We start from the raw sequence: 21,627 nt of genomic DNA, 5'->3' as shown, positions 1-21,627 counted from the left end.
TCTCATCTGACTGCTTAAAATCAGACAATTATTCATCACTGGTCAATAAAACACCTTTGAAATCCCTCCTTAAATTTGTATTTTAAAGCTATTTGTACCACGTAATATTCATGTTGTTAAACGGGAAGGTATGCAAATACGTTTTCTATTAATTAAACTGCCTTGAAAACGCAACAATTATGACTATCAATTGCAAACAGGTGAGAAATATATACCGGGTTGTTATAACTTGTTTAGATCGCAGCATGTAAAGGTGTATGGACGTTAGTTGCTTCTCAGTTCGTTTAGAGACATTTGCTCATTTCCGTGACGGATAGGGCGAAAACATTTAAAAATTCGCTTACAGGCATTTCTAAATTGTTTAGACCGAATAGAATATACCCAAGGATTAAGTGCGGAACTAAGATATGCTACTAAGCAGACCCATGGCCATACAACATGCTCTATGTTTGTCAAAGTTGCTTGATATTTAGGCCGGATCTCTGCTTTTGATAAACGAACCTCAACAACGGCTGTTACAAGACTTGGTACCCAGAGCACAATAAACAGAAAGATTACAATAGCGACAGTATAAGCTGTTTTGGTGTGGCTCACTTGAGTGTTTTTACGCTGAGAGCGAGTTGAATCTGTTAAGGAGTTCTCGCGCCTTATCTTCCGAACTTGATGTTTAGCTGCCATAAAAATCCGCATGTAACAGAAGGTAATGATAACAAACGGTAGTATACAGGTTATGATTCCCATAATGAGCCAAAGAATCGATAAATACTGCGGTTTATTGATAAACAGCCGAATGCTTGCAAACAGGATGGAGCTGAGCCAGACAGATGCAGTTGCAAACCCACAGCGTTTCCGAGTTGCGAGTGCGTCGTATCGGAGCCCGAAATTCACAGCAATGTAACGATCGATACTAATCGCAGTCAATCCGAACGTCGTTGCCACGACAGCCTGGACCCATGCGAAATCTTCTATCTTGTCGAACACAGAGCCTTTGATCAGCAGATCGGGATTCAGGTAACAAAATATAACGGCTTTTGCAGCTAAGATGGGATTAAGAAGAATTCCAACCACCATGTCAGCCGCCGCTAACGAGGCAATGAAGAAATTGGAGATGGTATGCAGAGCGCGTGTACGGTATATAGCGATAAGAACTACCCCATTTCCAACAATTGCCAACACACCAGAAATACAGCTTAACACGGCGAGGCAGATTAATGCCGGTGATCTTGCAGATATGGCCGGAGGGTTGGTTGTTTCGTTCATGTCTGAGGTTTCGTGAAGGTCGTTTACGTACTTTGTAGTGGATCAGTTTTTCAGTTTGTTTCCAGCGAGTTATCGTTGACTCAGTAATGTTTGAATCTTTCTCTGTTCAGCTGTTATGTCTACCAGCTTAAAGTCTTTCTCTCCGGCAGCCAACTCCGAAGCGAAGAACGTGACTTTAATTTCACTTTACATTGATTAATATTCTTTTCATTTTTTTTAAACTTAGAACTGACCAATCATCGACCGTCGGCAAAGCAGAAAATTTGCTGCCAAGATCAGAAGAGTACTGAGCAAATAAAACGTTCATTTGGCGGCAAAAAGCTCATCACCCGGGTGAAGTAAGACTCTTCTGATCCATAGAAGGTCTCTCTAAGAAAAAGTTAAAATTATTTTATCAGTTCACTTTATTGCATGTTCTAAGTTGATTGTTATATGTTTGCAAAAAATAACAAGAAATACTGAAACAAACAGTCATTAATTTTTTATGTTTTTCTTCGCCTTCACGACAAATCTTTTATTTAAGTTTTTGCCATTTTAGATTAGACCTACTGTAATGTTAATTCTTTTTTATTTGTTTATTCATCTATCGTGTCCAGTTTACAGACATGTGTTAATTTAAAGTCAAAGATGTATGCCTTTGGAAACAATTAGTAACCATTTGCAAGTGGTGACTTCGGCAAATGACAAAAGAAAATAATAGTATAATATTTTGGCCCGTGTATTGTTTCTAATGAGGTATGGAGAGCAACTCCGGCCTGAGAAAAAAATTAAAATTACAAAACAATCACAAAAACTCCAAGTTGACGAGCGCAAGGTTGTACATGCAAGAGTTGGATGTTTTTTAATTAGCAAGTGAATATTGATGCACATCTTTCCCTTTTATACTATAACCCGCATATTAATAATTTCTCAAAAGGCAAAATATTTAAAAAAAAATCCTTAAAATAATATACTAGCCTTTTCTAAGTTTGCGAGCAAAGTATTACGGCTTCATTACAAAGCTAACTTTACAAGGCAAAGGTTAAATGAGAATGCGGGAAAATTTTCCGGACGACAGGTGAAGGATATTTATAGAAAATAAGTGGAGTATATAATCAGTCAGTTCTTAAGACAAACTACTCAGTAAAAATTCTGAGTCCTTTTAACAGGAGTTAGCCTCCTTCGCAGACGTTCTGTGGGCTCCTCGTCGTTCTTTGAGGAGAAACGCGTGACGAGCCCAAAGAACGTCTGTGAAGGAGGCTAAACATGAGTGGAACCTATGAACTTCCGCTCACTGGCCGGAAGCTCTAACACTGGGCTACAGGAGGCTGGTGGGACTGAGCTAGGTTAAATAATCAGAAAAGGCGCTGAAAACCAACATGACAGCCAAATACAATGGGGTACTAGTTGCTATAACAAGCCTTCCAAGCTAATTGAAACTCTTTGAAGACTTTTTAGATAATGAAAAGATATCTCATTGCTTTTGATATGTTAACGCACTGGCCATGGTTGGGAGCTCTAACACGGGACCACAGGAGGCAGGTGGGAGCTAGGCCAAATAATCAGAAAAAGCCCTGAAAAACAAACAAGGCGGCCAAATACAATGTATACAATGGGGGTACTAGTCGCTTTAACAAAGCTGCCCAGCAAATTAAAACTCTTTAAAGACTTTTTAGATAATAACACACTGATATCTCATTGCTTTTGATATGTTAACGTCAACCTGATAGAGCGAAAATGTTGGTTTTTTAGCCATGTATTTGTTATGCTTGTTGAGAAGATTGAGTAGTTACAAATTCCAAAGCCCAAGCACTAACTAGGGTTTCGATTTTTCATATACACAAATAATTCACACGTGCATGTAGTAAAACGTACTGCTCAATTTTTGAACGTTTAAATTTAAAAAATACAAAATGGTGTGCGTGTTTGAGGTGATAAGCCTGGTTTTCACTAGCGACGCAAGCACAAGCGCAAGCATAACAGCTCTTTTTTTCTCCGTGAAAACAGCTTCGACTCAAGCAAAAACACAAGCGCATTACATTTAGATGCTTGTGCTTGTGCTTGCGGCAATCACAAGCACAAGGATCAAACTTTGTCCTTTTTGCGTGGTCGCGCTTGTGCTTGCGCTTGTGCTTGCGTCGCTAGTGAAAACCAGGCTATACATGTGACTCATTGCAGCTTTAGACAGGTTTGGATAACCTGTCTTAATTAGCATAGATTTTTACGATTTATTTCTCTGTTTACTCCGTAGTTTTTGTTTCGATTGAGAAGATATATCAAACACTCGAGATAGTGTTTATCCAAACACCTGATCAAATTTCTTCAAAAAAACTCCGCTACGCGTCGTATTTTCAACTCTCTTTTCGGTGTTTGGATAACCCGATGAAACACTGCCTCTCGTGTTTGAAATTTTACTTGAAAATTGGTGTCTTTTTATCGTATTGTCTAGTGAGACAGCCATGCCATAGCCACAGTATAAGTGTTTGTCTGATCACCGGTAAGCGAAGTGCATTTTCGAATTCTCCCGATTCCTTCGAGTGTTTGTTTCACGCCGTGTCAACAAGAAGCGGCCTTTGTTATTTATTTATTTATTTATTTTATATAAAATAAAGCAACAGAATGCAATGATACGCAACCAATCGTCCGTTTATATGCTCCTTTTTAAAATAAATTTACATAGTAGTTTTTATCGAATTTATTCAAATTTTTACTTAATTTGTGTGGCAAATGACTAAAAATAAGATAAATAAATAATTTCACCAGGGTCTCAAACCGTTTTAATAATTCAAGATTTGATTCTGGGAGTGTACTGAGCGGAAATTTAATGGTTGGAAATTAAACCGTCAACCTACAAATGTGGATAACTTTTACCGCCAACCGTCCGTCAACTGGTAAAATGTTAATTGAGCCCAACTGATTTATTTTATTTTTTTAAAAAAAAAATCGACAACTGCAACAATTGCAGCAATTGACTGCAGCAATTGATTATTATTATTATTATTATTATTATTATTATTATTATTATTATTATTATAACTGTCAGTCATAAGTATGGGCCTCATCAAAGTGTCACTTGGAAAAAAAATAGCACATGTACATTAAAGAACTCAAGACCTCTGCGACGTCAACGCAAAACTTAAAACATCGTAGAGTCCTTACTTATTATTAAAATTTTTACCAATGTTATACTGTTGTAATAAACTGTCATCATGCAAACTAAAGATACAAAGCCACAAATGACCAGTTTCATGAGCTCTAAAAGTGTTACAACCACAATCAACCTTAAATCCAATTTTAAAATTCACATTAATTCAGATTCGGTGCCGATTACCCGTTTCCTAAATCACGTTGAAGTTCGTTCCTTTTTTTAGCCTGCGCGGAGCAGGCTCACGTTTGGGAAATCACGGCGAGCGAAGCGAGCCAGCGAAACACAAGAAAAGTCAGTGAGCTCACTCACAGCATGAAAATTGGGATTTACGCGAATTTAAAGGTGGTTACATCTGGTGTAAAGTTGGTTATTCAACTTTACACCATCAATTAAATGTTGTTAAAGGTGGTTAAACCGACCTTTACGCTACCATGTGTAAATGTGATTTAAAGTTGGTGTAAAGGAGTCTCTTTATTTACCTTCATACTTGAGTGTAATGCTGGCATAAAGGTCAGCTTTTAGAAATGTAAAGTTAGCGTATAGCTGATTAAATTCTAAATTTACGCTAGCTTTACTTGAGCTTTACACCACGGTAGAGTTATGTTTTCATGCTGTGACTTTTCTTCTGCTTCAGGTTTCTCCTCACCGTCCCATCACTCGTACAGTCAGTACAGTTTTGATCTGAATCAGCTATCTCACGAAATACTTTTCGAGTTTCGAAAACTCACTGCAATACTCCGTGATAATTCTCTTTTCAAACGCTTTCGACCCAAAATTCTTCTCAAGGTATTTTTAAACTCTGGCACTCTTATTGTATAGACCCAGGGATCCACTGCTGATGAACAGAAACACAGAAAAGCGAGCCAGAACCACGCAAAATCAATCCGCAACTTTTTACAACGATCCACCGTGGTTAGCTCAATACAGGAAGCCACAAAGCTCGGTATCCACATAATTACGAACAGAGAAATAATTATCGCCGCCGTCCAGGCTGCCTTTCTGTTCTTTGCTGACAGCCTCGCTTCTTCGGCGCTCAACTTACGTTCGGCAATTTTCTTGATCTGCGCTTTGGCTGCGCAGTAGATTTGCACGTAGCAAAATCCGATCAAAAACAGAGGAATTATAACTGTTAAAATAGTTGTTGAGATCCAAAGCCTTGGTAGATTGGCTTGGTTGTGGATTAAAAGTCTTACCGAGGCAAATATGAAAGAAAACAGCCAAATAAAAGTCAACGCGATGAAGCATTTCTTCCGTGTCATGACTCGGTGATATTTGAAGACTGCTGTAATTGCCACGTACCTGTCAAAGCTAACAGCGCATAAATTAAACGTTGTGCTTGTTGTTGTTTGTATCCACATGAAGTCTGCCAGTTTTGAGAGCCAGTGATCGCTTTGCCATAAGTCCAGCGCCACTTTTGAAATCAGAATCGGGTTCATGAAGACACCCACTGAAACGTCCGCAAAGGCCAGCGAGGCAATAAAAAAGTTCGATACCGTGCGAAGAGTTGTCGTTTGATAAATTGCTAGCAAAACGATTCCGTTGCCGAACAGGCAGGTTACACTTGACAAAGCGTACAAAGATATCAGGGAAGTAGAGGAAATTACAGACAGTTCCGCAGTACAATTGACGACTCTTTCAAGGCTGGTGTTGTTCATGGCACCGAGCAGGATTCCAACTAAAACTCAGTGTTGTTGTGTTCACTCGATCCAGACAAATTGTCTCGGTTTATCTCAGATGATTCCTAAGCTTTTATCAGTTTGTAATAGCCTCGGGTGCACACGTAGATGACTCCTCACTTGCACTGTTTTGCGGTTCGAAAGTGAAGCGATGTTTTAACAAAAGTCCATTTATGTCTTGAAGATCCTCCTTACCCAAATGACACAGTACAAGAACCTAATTGAACAAAGTAATTACGGCCGTTGTAATTAACTTTTCGCACAATTTTGCGGATATTGGACGCTGTATTCCACCTTTTTGCATTATTTAGTGTCAGATCGTAATAAAAGTGTCATCTTTGGTCAGCTTGGTCGTCTCGAATAAACAGATCCGTCATCTACGATTTGATCGCGCATCAGATTACCACTGCGGTTATTTATACAGCTTTAAAATGAAACCTTTTGAAATAAATTGATCCGCTGATTTTAGCCACAAATTCATGGCAGAATCTAAAGATTTTAGCCTGATAACAGTTTCTGAGATACATATAAGAAAGCGACATGTGTTACGTGAATAATTCATTTCGTGTGGACCAGTTCCGTGTTCCGCTAAATGACTTGATGTTCATTATGTCATTTTAGTTGATTTATTGACGTTGAAAATTTATACCCATTTTCGCGTTTTAACAAAGAGCTTTGCAAAGATAGCATTTTTGAAACGTCACAACCAGATGTCAATGTCTCGTTATTTTCACTAGCCTGAAATTGGAGTGCTGCCTGCGTTTTACTTTGTTTTCGTTCTTTAATCATTGACCCCCCCCCACTAACATAGTTTATTTAAAGATGTTTAGTCTTAAAGTTTTAGCCCTTGTCAATTAATTAAACTCAAGCCATCATTTGAGTGTTATTTGGAGGACACCTTTCTCGAGAAAATTACGGTTTTCCTTATCCTCTTTGTATAAATTGTTAAAACAAGTGCCTGTGGCTGGAGTGATTCTTTAATTAAGAGAGGTAAAAAAGCTTTAAGCCATCATTTGAACAACAACCTTATAATTGAAAAATAAAATATGTTATTACGTCTTGACTGTCAGGAGAGCGCCTAGATTACGAGTAATTCTGAGTTTCAGTTATCGCAGAAATATTTCATTTACATCAACTTATACAATGTATTTTATTTCACTTATCACAAGCTACTGGTGATTACAAAAAGTTCAAAACGTTCGTAAGCGAAGGGGATACTCGACCTTCAGCCGAACTGAATGCCTGATATCAAGGGCACTTCAAAATACCTGTTCGAACCTGTGTTTGTATGTTCACTTCATTCACGAGATCCACTTCCAAATATCGTACATATGCTTAGATTTCGACCAAAAATAATGTTTCCCTTTTTTATTATTAACTTTTGGAACCAATTTTCAAATTTCTGCAATCATTGATTAATTTTGATATGCTTTAGTTTTGTTCTCATGTCTTTTTGTGCCCGGGTGAGACAAGCGAGGGAGGGCTGTACGACCACTCTTAGATGCTGCAGTTCTGTAAAATGTTTTTCACAAAGCAAAACGATCAAATATGACAGTCACAATTATCACAAAAGAGCAGGGTCTGGGTCGTAGTATGGAAAAGCCTTGTTCAGCAGCCTCGTTCACATGTTTCCAGACAAAATTGTTCCCAGGCGTATCCCAGGCTCGTCCCTAGGGCCATCTCCACTTTCAAGATGGCGGCTATCTTGAAAACAGCGATGGCCACTCGTTTAATCGTATTCAAGCAATTATTAACCAAATTTGACTTTACTAAAATGAATTTCGATTCCACCGCAGCCCTCATAAAACATAAAGTTGACAGTTACGAATATTATTAATAAGTTAAACTCTGAAATTCAATGAAGCATGCATATAATGTAAATATATATATAGATAAACGAAGTTTATAGTTTAGATATTTTAAGGATGTATATAAATTTTATTCTGTAATTAACTAATTTAAGTACACGACCCCACCAGCTCTGCTGATTAATTTATCGTGTTTAAATAAAGTGATTCATTCATTGATTCATTCATTCATGGCCCTGGGACAAGGTTCATTCGGTTGATGTATTCCAAACACGACCTCATTCACGTACAGGCAGTTTTTGGAGTCAAGATGACGACGAATAAAAGATCATTAAACACCAATCAAAGCCGACGTTTGAGTTGATAGGCAATAGCCAATCAGGGTTAGCAAAAGTTTAGCCTCGCGTTCCTTGCTCAGATTTGAATCCTGATAGGGTCCTGGCAACTACTTGTCTTAAACGATATTATTGCAGATATCACGTTTTCATCGATTTTACTGCAATTAACGTGGAACTGGACATAATTAACCTATTTATTGGTTTAAGGAGACAGCGCGTCTTGAAAAAAAAGTTGGCCAATTTTTCAATGTTGTTTTTCATAATCCATTTAAATCTTCTTCATTCGTAACCATAGTAACCATATCCACGTTCATTTTCGGTTTATAGTTACCTCTTTTTTTTTTTACCATAAAATTGGTAATCTGAGGCCTCGTTCAATTTTGAAAGAAATTTTGTAGATCAGAAAAATGACTTAAATTGTCTTGTTCCATCTTGTTGCGAATGTCTCTCAATTAAACTGGTTGTAATGTAAGCAACTATTGATAATTATAGTTAGAAATAATGAAAAATAAATTTACCTAGCGCGTATGTATTGCTGTTCCATATGCAATATAGAAAGCTATAAAACATTTATGTCTTGTGCCGGATGGGTGTGGGGGGAGGGAAGCTTGAAAGTGATAATTAGGATCAAGAATATATTATCAGTTACTGGGCAATTTATTTCTCATTCTTGCTTTTTTAAAATAATAAAAATGAAACATAATATTATTACAAAGAGCTTCGCTACTGCGATCTGTCCATAACAACACTATACCGCGCTTCTTAGCAAATGAAAGTTAATATATGTAATACAAAACTAATGTCCAAACTGCAAAGTGGTTTTCGTTTACTTAGGCCGATATAATACACAAATTAGGCCGGACATAAGTCATATAATGTTGATAGGTTTCAGCGGCGACAAAAAGACACCAGTTTTACTTGGCTTGGCTGCAGCTGTGTCTCGGATAATTATTCCCTTTTCTACTCCAATTTCAGCTATTATATATATCAAATTCACCTCAGTGGCTTCAGATTGCCTCCCACCTTGAAAACATTGCCACCAGTTTATTTGGATGAAAATTTGGCATAGCGTCCAAAGGAGGATTTTAAAGGGAGTACATTTCCATAGAGTACTCAGGCTCGTAAAGAACAAGAAAGGCAGCACTCCAACTTCAGGTTGGGGGAACAAGAAAGCCATAAAAAATACCCGTCGAAAGTGCTTTTTATCGATTTTTATATCACTGCCTGTCACGACGTTAAAAAAGGTGAGAATTTTGTTGTTTTATCTCTGAAATTTCGGTAGTTTTTTGAAAAGTCTTTATTAGTTGTCTGAATTACTTCTTATCCTTTAAACATAATATGTTATTAGTGTTACTCGCTTCAAATATGACATTTTGTGACTTACGATAGTTTGTTCATTTCAAAAACTCCGGTTTTGTTGAGGCCATTGCTGATTTCTTGTTCCCCTACAAACAACTGCAACGACTTCTCACTAATTTGGGGAATCGAAACTGATTTAGTCTGTGACTAAATTTGTCTAAAGGAAGCTTAGCATATGTATATTGAATTAAGAGCCAAGTTTTCAAAGGTAAATAGCTAATAGAGCAATCTTTATCCAAGAATTAAAATGAATAATTTGTAGACAGGGACCGCATGAGTGGTTGAGGTTATTTTAAGAAAAAATGGAGGAACATATATATTCAGTCAGTATGAATTACTGAAAGCAATGTTTTCTTTAATAATTCTTTAAAAGAAGAAAACCTTAAAATAAAAACGTTAGTGTATAACAAGGAATTTCTTTTTGGTTTTTTCCGGTTCGATGCTTTTACTAATTTGCATTTCAGTGTGCAACGAAAAAAAAAGGTTTTCCGTTTTTATTAGTTGTTTAAGTTCAAGGCAAGCATTTCGTGAGCAAATCACGTCATTTTTGTTTCTCATCCCCATGAACTTTTCTATAGCAATCATAACAAAACGCACACGATGATAAAACGTAGCCACGGGCAACTTTTAAGATAAAACTCCATAGAATTTCTTGGAATTCGATATCACTTCCCAAATCGGACAGTTTAAGTGTCAGAAACAGGTTCCAAAGCTAATATCAGTGGTCCATTGAGGCAATGAATAAGAAAAAGATAAGTCGGTGACTTTGTCTCCAGGGGAGACGTCATTTATGCCAAACATGTTATGAACCGAGAAGGCATTAGCAGAGACGAGGCGCAGCGCAGTGCTTCTCTATACATTTCTCTCGTGTTCTTAAAATTCAACCGTAGCTATGTCACGGGGATTTCGCAGAGTTTTTGGTCTAAACTGTTCTAAAATAAGTGGTAGGCAACTAAACCCATTAAAACATTATCTTTGAACAATTAAAGGAAGATGCAACCTTAATTTGCGGATAGAAATCAACCTACGGCTATAAATATGGATTTTTTTGATGATGCGCGGAAACAACTTGAAAACGTTAGCCGAACTTTTTCAAGTTGCAATCCGTTTCCATCCGAGCTATCCGCAGCCAAAGATGCACAGTTTCAGTGCTCTAATATAGCAATTTTTAATACAAATGGACTATTACTTTTGCAAATATTAATTTTGGCAGTTCAAAAATCTGGTAAAATCCGTGACATAGTCCCTTTTAACTATAAACAGAGACTCGACTCGGGCGCGTTTTTTCTTTTAAATAATAACCCCCAAACATACGCGCTTAATTCCTCGACATTTTACAAAATCGCCACAGAGAGGTGTCAGCGAATTTAATATTTCTCCTGACTGGTTTTCAAGTTGTTCCGCTTAGGCCGTTGTTCACTTCGTGTTTCTTTTCACAGAAGCATCATTAATACGTCATCCACAACCTATCAATCATGCTTTCGTTGCCCAATCAAGACGATTTCGCGTGGGTTCACTTGATTTCTTTTCAGTTTATCGCACTTTTCAAATAAGGTAACAACTCAGACAAAAAATTGTATTAGTGACGGCCCTGCGATATGTTGAATGATACCGCTTGAATTTTTGAGTTTTTGTTTGATAGAATAGATAATAACGGTTCACTTTTTTGGCACCTTGGCTTCTAAATGAAAAATTGACGCGGTTCTTTTTAGCAAAAAGTGTGTTAATTTTAATTTAGAGCGGCCGGAAAGTTATTTATTTGATTGATGGTAATTGCTTTCCTGCAAAACACGGATGTATATAGATTACCAGCTGAGAATCATATCTGAAATGAGACGATTGAAAACAATTGCAGTTAGTTATTTTCTATTACATACATCAATTTTGTCATTCTTGACTAAAACCTTCTCTTTGGGTGTTATGCAATGAAACTGTGTAGTGTACTAAATACCGAATTTAAACAAGTCTTAAACACCTTTGGGTGTCCTTTGGGTATCTAAAAGTATCTTGTTATAATCTCGAAGCAATTTCTTCTCCAGTGTCTTTTTATTTCATTACTTATCAATTACGTATACCTTACGCTACTAAAACTGGCATCCTGTAGGGCGGATATATTAAAAAGCAATTTCAAATTTTGATTTTGTATTTTTCGTAGCTTTCTTTACGTTTATTTACATTCTGGCCAGCAGATTACAAATCTAGCACTGTCTCGCTGTGTTAATTCTTCCCGATGTTTGCTTTTGGTGACGCACCGTGCAATATCAATCTTATTTGCTGATATTAAATTCACAATTCATAGTGTGGAGAGATGACACTTACGAGATCATACAATGCGCTGTCATTGACGAGAATTTTCTAAAGCTTCACTCGACAAGTTAAATACTTTTTGAAGACCAGGTATTGTGTATTGATGATTTAACTAAGAGACCGCGATTGTATTATGTTCTGTGAATGCTGAACGACCAGACAACAGCCTTGTCAGCTATTCATCTTTAGAGTGCTTGTTCCCTAATGTACACATTACTACTCTTTACATTTCAGGAGTGTTTTCCGCGTTTCTCGACGCGCGTGAAACCATGAATCAAACAAGTACTCCTCGGCTGAACAGCATGCTGACCACGATACCTCTAGTGGAATCGATATGCTTCGGAATCATTCTTTCTCTTCTGTCGATCTTCACCCTGCTTGGAAATAGCTTGGTGTGTCTTGCAGTTTGGAGATTCAGGAATTTAAGAACCTTGACTAACTATTTAGTGTGCAGTTTAGCTGGTGCTGACCTGTTAGTTCCAATACTTCGAGTAATTTACATTGACATTTCAGTTTATGCAGGAGAGTGGGTATTTGGAGAAGCTTGGTGCCGAATTTCTTCAATGTGTGGCGTTCTTTTATGCGGATCTTCCATTCTTCATCTTTGCGCAATCAGCATCGAAAGACTAATCGCGATAAAATGGCCGTTGTCCTACGACATGAAGGTTACTCCAAAACGAATCGTCATTTTATTGATCTACATCTGGCTGCAGTCGTTTGTGCTATCCATTTTTCCCGCCTTGGGTCTTGCTGAACATCGCTTCAACCCTGTCATGTCAGAATGTGAGATACATTGGCTGAAACATCCAACTTTGACTATACTTTTAATCGTGTTTTATTTCCTTCTCCCTGTAACAATAATGTTAGTTGCTTATGCGATCATTTTCAAAGAAGTGCGTAGAAATACTCGTAGAATTTCTGCGATCGAGTGCGCCGGGAATCAAAGAGCGAATAACGTGCTTAAAAGGGAGATGAAAGCGGTGAAGACATTAGCCGTTGTCGTGGGTGTGTTTTTTATTATGTGGATGCCGTATTTCGTAACAACAACTCTCCGCGCCTTTAGAGGGGACGGTGTAATCCCAGGCGCGCTGCAGAGAACCGTGATAACACTAGCTTATGGTAACTCGTGCTGTAATTTTGTTATTTACGCGCTCATGAACTCTCAACTACGGAATGCATTTTATCAAGTCTTGAAAGGTTTTTGTGGCACGCGCTCAAGGGTAGAATTGAATTCCACTCGAGCCTTGCACATGACTGCAGTCGTCACGAACAAACAGTCGCATTATACAGAGAAAGCAAGGAGATATCACAAAAAACACTCAGAGGAGAATGAAAAACAAAGAACAGATCAAGACAATTAAGTATTATTTTAACTCCAATAATGTATATATGCTGGTGTATTTTCTCCAAGGATACAAAAAGATTAGCCATTGAGAAATGGGTTATAGTTTTATTGTAATTTTATATTGTAATATAAGAATTTGGCTACCAATAAATAATGTAAGGACAAAACACTAAGTTACTAAAAAGAAACTAATAAAGCTGAAGCCGTTTAATAATTCAGCGAGTTATTTATGAGGCAGCTCATTCGAGAAATTACAGTAAACTGACTGCAAAAAAATATGAATTAGAGGTATGACCTTCACATTGCTAGTTGAACGAAATTAAAACTAAATTACTCAGCGGGACAATCATCTGTTTTTGTTATTTCGATTGAAAGGATTGTGCTGTAATGAGCGATTTTTTAATTGAAGTTCAACTCAATGAAGTTCGTGCGACTTCATGATTTTAATAACGATTTTTCAGCTGTTGCGCTGACTTCGCATAACTTAGATGTTTTCTCCCCCCCCCCCCCGCCCCAAACATCATCTCCAATGTTTCTCTAAATTTTACTAATCCTTTGAGAATAATTATCTCCTCCCAAAAAATCCCAAAAATAACTCAAAAATTCACAAAACACCCCAAAACATCGATTTGTAAAATGAGCAGAGAGTTTTTGTATTGCTTAAAACGCTAACGAGATATTTGCATTAAACCCACATTGAACGGTGGAAAAACGGCTTTCATGTGAACCCTCGCCTTAGCCCTTTCCCCAGGGAAATCACGGCCCCACCTGCTATCGCTACTTCAAGAACATTTATATTAGTGTTATCTTTGGTCTATTCAGTGATAATAACCCGCTTTGAGAACAACGCTTTTACAGATTCGACATTCGTTATTATTTTTCTTTTCAAAGTTGCAAACGTCTTGTACCACTTATGACGTCATATGTGTCAGCTTCGCGAGGAAGCTTTCCACCTTTTATACAGAAAACGAACGTGTTAACTTTAAATTAAAATTAAAGAAAATCCACCGGGAACCCGCAGATAATCTATTTCCCTGCCTAGGCTTGCATTTTGGAGATAGCCTACCTTGAGTCCGTCTACGTAGGCCGTGAGTGAGGGCAAAAGCAATTGCGTAATCGCAAGCCATTTAGGGGCGACCAGGGGACATGCGCCCCTGGGGATAAGTTTATTTTCGCGGGAAGTGCATCGCGTTTTCAATATATACTCAGGACGAATGACCCACCTCTAAGTCATTCTGGGAACTAATCTCCGGCTATCAATAACCTACAAGATGAAATCACTGGTTTCAAATTTGACGCACCTTCTTTTACTCCGGTACACACATATACGGGGAGGGTTTTGGCACAAATCGTGACAACTCGCTCGGCTCACCCGGGCTCGCCTCGCTCCTTGTCTCGATTAGTGACCAAAACCCTCCCCGTATATGTGTGTACAAAAATCGCGAGCTTGAGCGCTCAAAAATATCAATCTGACTTGCTGTGCCAGAAATAATTCCAATTGAACAAATATTTTTTCTTAGTATATAAGACAAGATGTCTGCTGCAAGTTATTCGCAAGAAGTTTTGCAACAACTCTTGAAGGAAATTCGTGAATTTGAAAGAAAACCTCAAAGAAACGAAACTTTTTTACTGGCCCAATCCGATTTTAACGAATGGCTACGCGTGTGGAAAATGACCATACCAGAGGGTGGCCGTGCCAGCAAAGACCTTTTTGTATTTCAAAAGAAAACAAAAGGAAAGTTTATTGATTTGGTAAAGAATGAAATAAGAGATTTGAAAAGCCTAAAAGTAAGTTTTGAGATGAAAATAAAGTTTACAAAAGAAAATTTAGAGACTGGTTTAACACAAGAGATGGAGCATTATTTTAAAGAAAAAGAACCGCACGTTTTTAACGAACATAATAAACAACAGATAAAACAAGAGTTCGATAGATTTATTGAAACAGCAAAGGGCCAAATTGAGGCTTGGTCAGAGCGGGGCTCAGGGTGGGTTCTTGAAAGAATAATGGCAGCGTACTTGAATGTTGCACGCTATCAGCCATTGAAAGGAGGAACTTACTTACCCCTCCCAGCCAATTTGGCAAACAAGAAAGCAATCATTAACGTGCGAAACAGGGATAACGAATGTTTGAAGTGGGCTCTAAGAGCTGCTTTATTCCCACCAAGAGACGGAAAAAACTTGCAAAGACCAAGCAAATACTCGCTTAACGACGGCATAAACTATAATGGCATCGATTTCCCAACACCTGTAAAACAGATTGACAAGCTTGAGGCGCAAAACAGCAAACTCGCAATAAATGTCTTTGGCTGGGAAGACAATCGTGTGATTGTGCACAGAATAAGCAAAAAAGAAAAAACCATTTCTCGTATTTGCCTTATTTTGATTGAGTCAGGCGAAATTCAGCACTACTGTTTTGTAAAAAAAGTAAGTGCGTTACTCTTTGATCAGAACAAAAATCGTAATGCAAAACACTTTTGCATGATGTGCTTGACCGGTTTTTCAAGAGCGGACTTGCTCGAGAACCACGAAAAATATTGCAATTTCGTGAACGGCAGGCCGACAAGGATCGAGATGCCGGAAAAGGGGAAAAACACAATTTCTTTCCAAAATCATCACAAACAGATGAAGGTACCATACGTAATATATGCGGACTTTGAGGCATTGATAAAAAAGATTGAATGCCGCGAGCGTGGCCCAGAAAGCAAACAAAAAAGCTACACAGAAAAGACAGAAAAGCATGAGGCATGTGGTTTTGCTTACACAGTTGTAAGGAGTGACTGTAGAAACAAACGGCCAGTGGTTTACAGAGGCAAAAACGCTGTTGAAGTGTTTTTGAAGCAACTTTTAAATGAAGAAAATTTGATACGAAAGAGTTTGGCAACACCAAAGCCACTTGTTATGACGGCAAAAGATTGGGAAAAACACAAAAACGCAACTGAATGCCACATTTGCACTAAAAGTTTGATAAAAGATCTCTTCTTTGACTCATTACCTGTTTGTGACCATGACACAGGCCGTTATTGCGGCCAAAGCCACAAATGTTGTTATTACGAGGCACTCAAAAAAATAAATTTTGTTGGGCCAAAAAGAGAAAGAAAAGAAAAAGACAAAATAGACCAATGGATTGCAAACAATCAGGAAAAATGTTTGTTTTGCTCAGAACCTTTGATGAAGCAAAACTTTAAAGACTCTGTCAAAGATCATTGCCACATAACAGGCAAGTACCGCGGAGCCGCGCACAACGCATGCAACCTGAAAATGCGAATAAAACCAAAAACGGACCAAATACCAGTTGTATTTCACAACCTAAGGGGCTATGATGCACACCATTTAATGCAGGCGATGTCAAAGCTGCCGCTTCCACCAAAAAAACGTGCCCCAAAGGGGGACACACATATATGATAGGAGTTTTGGCACTAATCGCGACAACTCGCTCGGCTCGCCCGGGCTCGCCTCGCTCATTGTCGCGATTAGTGACCAAAACTCCTATCATATATGTGTGTGCAAAAATCGCGAGCGGCACCCAAAATCTCTGCGGCTTGAGCGCTCACAAATCTCAAGCTGCCTTGCTGTGCCATAATTATTTTTCAATTGAACAAATATTTTTCTTTGGTATATACAACAGATGGCTGCCGCAAGATATTCGTCAGAAGTTTTGCAAGCTATGATGGAGGAAAACATCCGTGAATTTCAAAGAAACCCACAAAGAAATTTAACTTTTTTACTGACCCAAACAGATTTTAATGAATGGTTACGTGTGTGGAAAATGACCATACCGGAAGCTGACAGAAATAACAAAGATCTTTACACTTTTGCAAGAAAAAACAAAAAAAAGTTTTATGATCTTTTAGTAAGCGAAATTGATGACTTAAAAAGCTTAAAAGCGAGCTTTGGGCTGGAAGTTAAATTTTCGATACAAAGAGACGGTGTTACCCAACACATGGAACACTATTTTAGAGAAAGAGAACCTCACGTTTTTACAAAAAACAACAAAGACCAAATAAAAACAGAACTTGAAAGATTTATTGAAAGAGCAAAGGGCGAAATTGAGGCTTGGTCAGAGCGCGGCTCTGGCTGGGTTATTGAAAGAATAACCGAAGCTTACGTAAATGTTGCACGCTATCAGCCATTGCGCGGAGGAACTTACTTACCTCTCCCAGCCAATTTGGCAAAAAAGAAAGCAATCATTAATGTACAAAACAGGGACAACCAATGCCTTAAGTGGGCTTTGAGAGCTGCACTTTTTCCTCCAAGGGACGGAAAAAACCTTCAAAGGCCAAGCAAATATCCTGTTGATGATGGGATTAACTATGATGGAATTGACTTTCCAACGCCACTTGCACAAATTGACAAACTTGAGAAACAAAATCCAAACTTAGCAATAAATGTGTTTGGCTGGGAAGACAATTGTGTGACTATTCACAGAATAAGCAAAAAAGAAAACACAATTCCACGCATTCCTCTTATTTTGATTGAGTCAGGATTAATTCAGCACTACTGTTTTGTAAAAAGAGTAAGCGCTCTGCTTTACGATCAGAGCAAATCACACAACAAAAAACACTTTTGCATGATGTGCTTGACCGGTTTTACAAGAGCAGACTTGCTTGAGAACCACGAAAAATATTGCAATGGAATTAATGGCAGGCCGACAAGGGTTGAGATGCCAGAAGAGGGGAAAAACACCCTTTCTTTTCAAAACTATCACAATCAAATGAAAGCGCCTTTTGCAATTTATTCTGACTTTGAGGCATTAGTAAGGCCTATGCAACGATGTAAACGCGAAACATCTGAGGACCGCCAGAAGCGAAAAGATCTTGGTGAAGAAGTGGAAGACTTGAAGCAAAAAAGCTATACAGAAAAAACAGAACAGCATGAGGCATGTGGTTTTTCTTACACTGTGGTAAGGAGCGATGGCAAAAACGGACCACCGATGGCCTACAGAGGTGAAAATGCCGCAGAAGTGTTTTTAAGATGCCTTATTATTGAAGAGAAAAAAATAAGAAATTTTTTGTCAACACCAAAGCCACTTATGATGACACATGATGATTGGAAAAATTACAAAAACGCAACAAGTTGCCACATTTGCAACGAAAGTTTGATTATTGGTTCATTTTTTGACTCAATGCCAGTTTGGTGCCATGACTCAGGACGTTATTGTGGACAAAGCCACAAATGTTGTTATTATCAGGCACTTAAAGAAATAGGCTTTGTTGGACCAAAAAGAGAAAGAAAATCAAAAGATAAAGCAGATCAATGGATTTCAAAAACGCAAGAAGAATGTTTGTTTTGCTCTGAACCTTTTACAAAGAAAGACCATAAAGACTCTGTAAAAGATCATTGCCACATAACAGGAAAGTTTCGAGGTGCCGCACACAACTTATGTAATTTGAAATTGAGAATAAACCCAAAAACACACCAAATACCAGTTGTTTTTCACAACTTGAAAGGTTATGACGCACATCATTTGATGCAGGCAATGACTAAGCTTAAACCACCCCCAAAGGAAGAAAAAAAATGTGGCGCAAACAACCTAGATGTAAAATGTGTTGCCAATAACATGGAGAAATATATTACATTTTCATTAGGTGGCTTGCGCTTTATTGATAGCTTAAACTTTCTTCAAGCAAGTCTTGATTCACTTGTAAGTGCAACTCCAAAAGAAGAATTAAAAATAACAAAAAAACTTTTCTTTGAAAAAAGTGAACACTGGCGGCAATTTAAGAATTATTACCCTGATTTGTGCCAAAGTTTTTTTGACCCCGTGTTGTGCAAAAGAATTATAAATGCATATGGAATGACTGAAGAAGAATACAAAAAGAAAAAAGACATCTTTTTTGAATATTTTGATCTTTTAACGAAAAAAGGGGTTTACCCCTACGAATACATAGGCTCGTGGGAAAGGTTTGAGGAAACTGCCTTGCCAGAAAAGGAAAAGTTTTACAGCAAACTTAATGATGAACACATAACTGAAGAAGAATATAAGCATGCACAAAAAGTGTGGAAAACATTTGGTTGCAAAACATTGGGTGACTATCACAATCTGTACGTACAAACTGATGTGACTCTTTTGGCAGATGTTTTTGAAAACTTCCGAAAAATCTGTCTTGAAAAGTATGGTTTGGATCCTGCAAACTACTACACGTCGCCTGGACTTTCATGGGATGCTCTTTTGAAAATGACAAAAGTAAAACTTGAGCTACTTACAGACTACGAAATGCATCTTTTTATAGAAAGAGGGATAAGAGGTGGAATATCAATGGTAAGCAAGAGATACACAAAGGCAAACAATCCATATGTTGAAGGATTCGATCCTAGCAAGCCAAAAAAATACATTATGTACCTTGATGCAAATAACCTTTACGGGTGGGCAATGAGCAAGCCGCTGCCAAAAAGTGGTTTTAGATGGAAAAAAGTTATGCCGACTGAAAAAGAAATAATGAGAAAAAAAGAGTTTGCAAAAGCTGGCTGGATTTTGGAGGTAGACCTCGAATACCCTGCAGAACTTCACGAAGAGCACAACAGCTACCCATTGGCACCTGAGAAAAAGAAAATAAGCGAGGAACTTTATTCTGATTACCAAAAAAAATTAAAAGATAAGCTGGAACTGAAACCGCCAGACAGCGAAAAGCTTGTTTTAACTCTTGAGGACAAAAGTAACTATGTTGTGCATTACCGAAACTTGCAGTTTTATTTGAAACAAGGAATGAAACTCAAAAAAGTGCACAGGGTTTTGGAGTTTGAACAGGAATGTTGGATGGAGCCGTACATCCGCATGAACACAGAATTTAGGAAAAAAGCAAAAAACGACTTTGAAAAGAACTTTTACAAGCTAATGAATAACTCAGTTTTCGGAAAAACAATGGAAAACTTGCGTAACCGTGTTGACATAAAAATAGCGCGAAGCGACGAAACGAACAAAATAAGAAAACTGGTTGCCAGTCCATTGTACTCAAGACACGTTCTGTTTTCAAACGATCTGGTTGGAATAGACATGCGGAAAAGCAGACTTTTTCTCAATAAACCTGTCTACACAGGTATGACTATCCTTGACGTAAGCAAGATTTTGATGTATGACTTCTTTTACAACGAAATGAAAATGGAGTACGGGAAGCGCTGCGACCTTTTGTATACAGACACTGACAGCCTTCTTCTGGAGATTGAAACAGAGGATATTTACAAAGATATTTATCAAAACAAAACTCTATACGACACAAGCGACTACCCAAAAGAGCATTCACTTCATTCAAACGAAAACAAAAAGGTCTTGGGAAAAATGAAAGACGAATGCGCAGGAACACCAATTTCAGAGTGTGTCTGTTTGAGGCCAAAAATGTATTCAATACTGACAGAAGACAAAAAAAATATAAAAAAAGCTAAAGGTGTAAAAAAGTGTGTGATAAAGAAGCAAATTGAACATGAACAGTATAAGGAAACGCTTTTTGGAACAAAGCAGTTGTGGCATGGAATGAACATACTTAGAAGCGAGGGTCATGAGATTTACGGAATGCATCTCAACAAAGTTTCTTTGTCGCCTTTTGACTCGAAAAGATGGATAGCGGATGATGGGATACATACAAATGCTTACGGGTATAAGTTTTGCGAAACAGAACGTTTATAGCTTTTCTGAGCCCAAGGGGCTCAAGCACTAAGTGCTTGGTGGTAACTGTGTATTTGGAGGAATAACAAGCAATTCTTCACGCACGAAGCCGCGCTTTGGACCATCGTGCAAGTAATAAAGAACTGGCTGATTAGGTTTAGTAACAGACCTTTCAATGCTGTAGACTTTTAATGACCAAATCGGATCTGTAGCCCTTTTTACGCCGCCTTCCAGCTCGCCAGGTTGGTAGAGATAGCGCACATTAACGAGAGAGGGTATTTTTTTTTCTTTCTTGCCAACAGGCCTTGTATATTTTGAGGACGGTTTGGACGAAACAGCCTTTTCTTTGATTGCAGTAGCAGGTTTTTTCCCAGTAAGACTGGTAACTTCGTTGTTCAGAGCGGCAACGACTTCAGGAAGCCTTTTTACCCACGCTGTCGACCGCTGGCCAGATGGCAGGTTCATCTCGACACCGTACTGATAACCAAACAGGCGCCCTGCCAGTGTTTGATTAAAACGTTCAACAATAGCTTGATCTCTGTGGATATTAACACGCCCGCGTCTAATATAGGTTTTGTGATTTTCCATTTCTTTGGTAACAGCTCCCATGAATTCGCGACCAGGGTCAACTTGAAGCATCTGTGGCCATTTTAGTGCACTTCGCCTGTAAATTGTCTGAAAACCTTTTGCAACCTCAGTTGAATCTTTGGAGGTCAAAGGCTCGGCCTCTTTGTAACGGCTGGCAACGTCAACAACAGTCAGAGCGTATTTGTAAACTTTTCGCCCTCGCGGCAGTTTGTCGTGTGGCAG

The 21,627-nt window shown here is 38.2% G+C and overlaps 3 protein-coding genes across 4 annotated transcripts; 1 reads left to right on the top strand and 2 right to left on the bottom strand.

Moving 5' to 3' along the window:
* Positions 1-264: 264 nt before the first annotated feature.
* LOC144663655 (trace amine-associated receptor 9-like) lies at positions 265-1,384 on the bottom strand. Its single transcript, XM_078524663.1, has one exon. It carries the CDS (start codon positions 1,258-1,260, stop codon positions 265-267), a length of 996 nt encoding a protein of 331 aa, XP_078380789.1. The 5' UTR covers positions 1,261-1,384.
* Positions 1,385-5,082: 3,698 nt separating this feature from the next.
* Positions 5,083-6,063, bottom strand: LOC144664085 (adenosine receptor A2a-like). The gene has a single exon (XM_078525213.1). It carries the CDS (start codon positions 6,040-6,042, stop codon positions 5,083-5,085), a length of 960 nt encoding a protein of 319 aa, XP_078381339.1. The 5' UTR covers positions 6,043-6,063.
* A 3,091-nt stretch (positions 6,064-9,154) lies between these two features.
* LOC144662892 (histamine H2 receptor-like) lies at positions 9,155-13,411 on the top strand. Of its 2 annotated transcripts, none has more exons than XM_078523825.1 (2): positions 9,155-9,453; positions 12,113-13,411. In XM_078523825.1, exon 2 carries the CDS (start codon positions 12,145-12,147, stop codon positions 13,234-13,236), a length of 1,092 nt encoding a protein of 363 aa, XP_078379951.1. In that variant the 5' UTR covers positions 9,155-9,453; positions 12,113-12,144; the 3' UTR covers positions 13,237-13,411. The 2 variants fall into 2 exon arrangements, with proteins under 2 accessions (XP_078379951.1, XP_078379950.1); XM_078523824.1 differs by lacking the exon at positions 9,155-9,453 and adding an exon at positions 11,751-11,965.
* Positions 13,412-21,627: the final 8,216 nt, after the last annotated feature.

The sequence above is a fragment of the Oculina patagonica genome, chromosome 8 (assembly GCF_052425735.1).
Source record: "Oculina patagonica isolate OP01 chromosome 8, crgOcupat, whole genome shotgun sequence".
NCBI classification, from domain to species: Eukaryota; Metazoa; Cnidaria; class Anthozoa; order Scleractinia; family Oculinidae; genus Oculina; species Oculina patagonica.
This window is presented reverse-complemented; position numbering and strand designations above follow the sequence as displayed.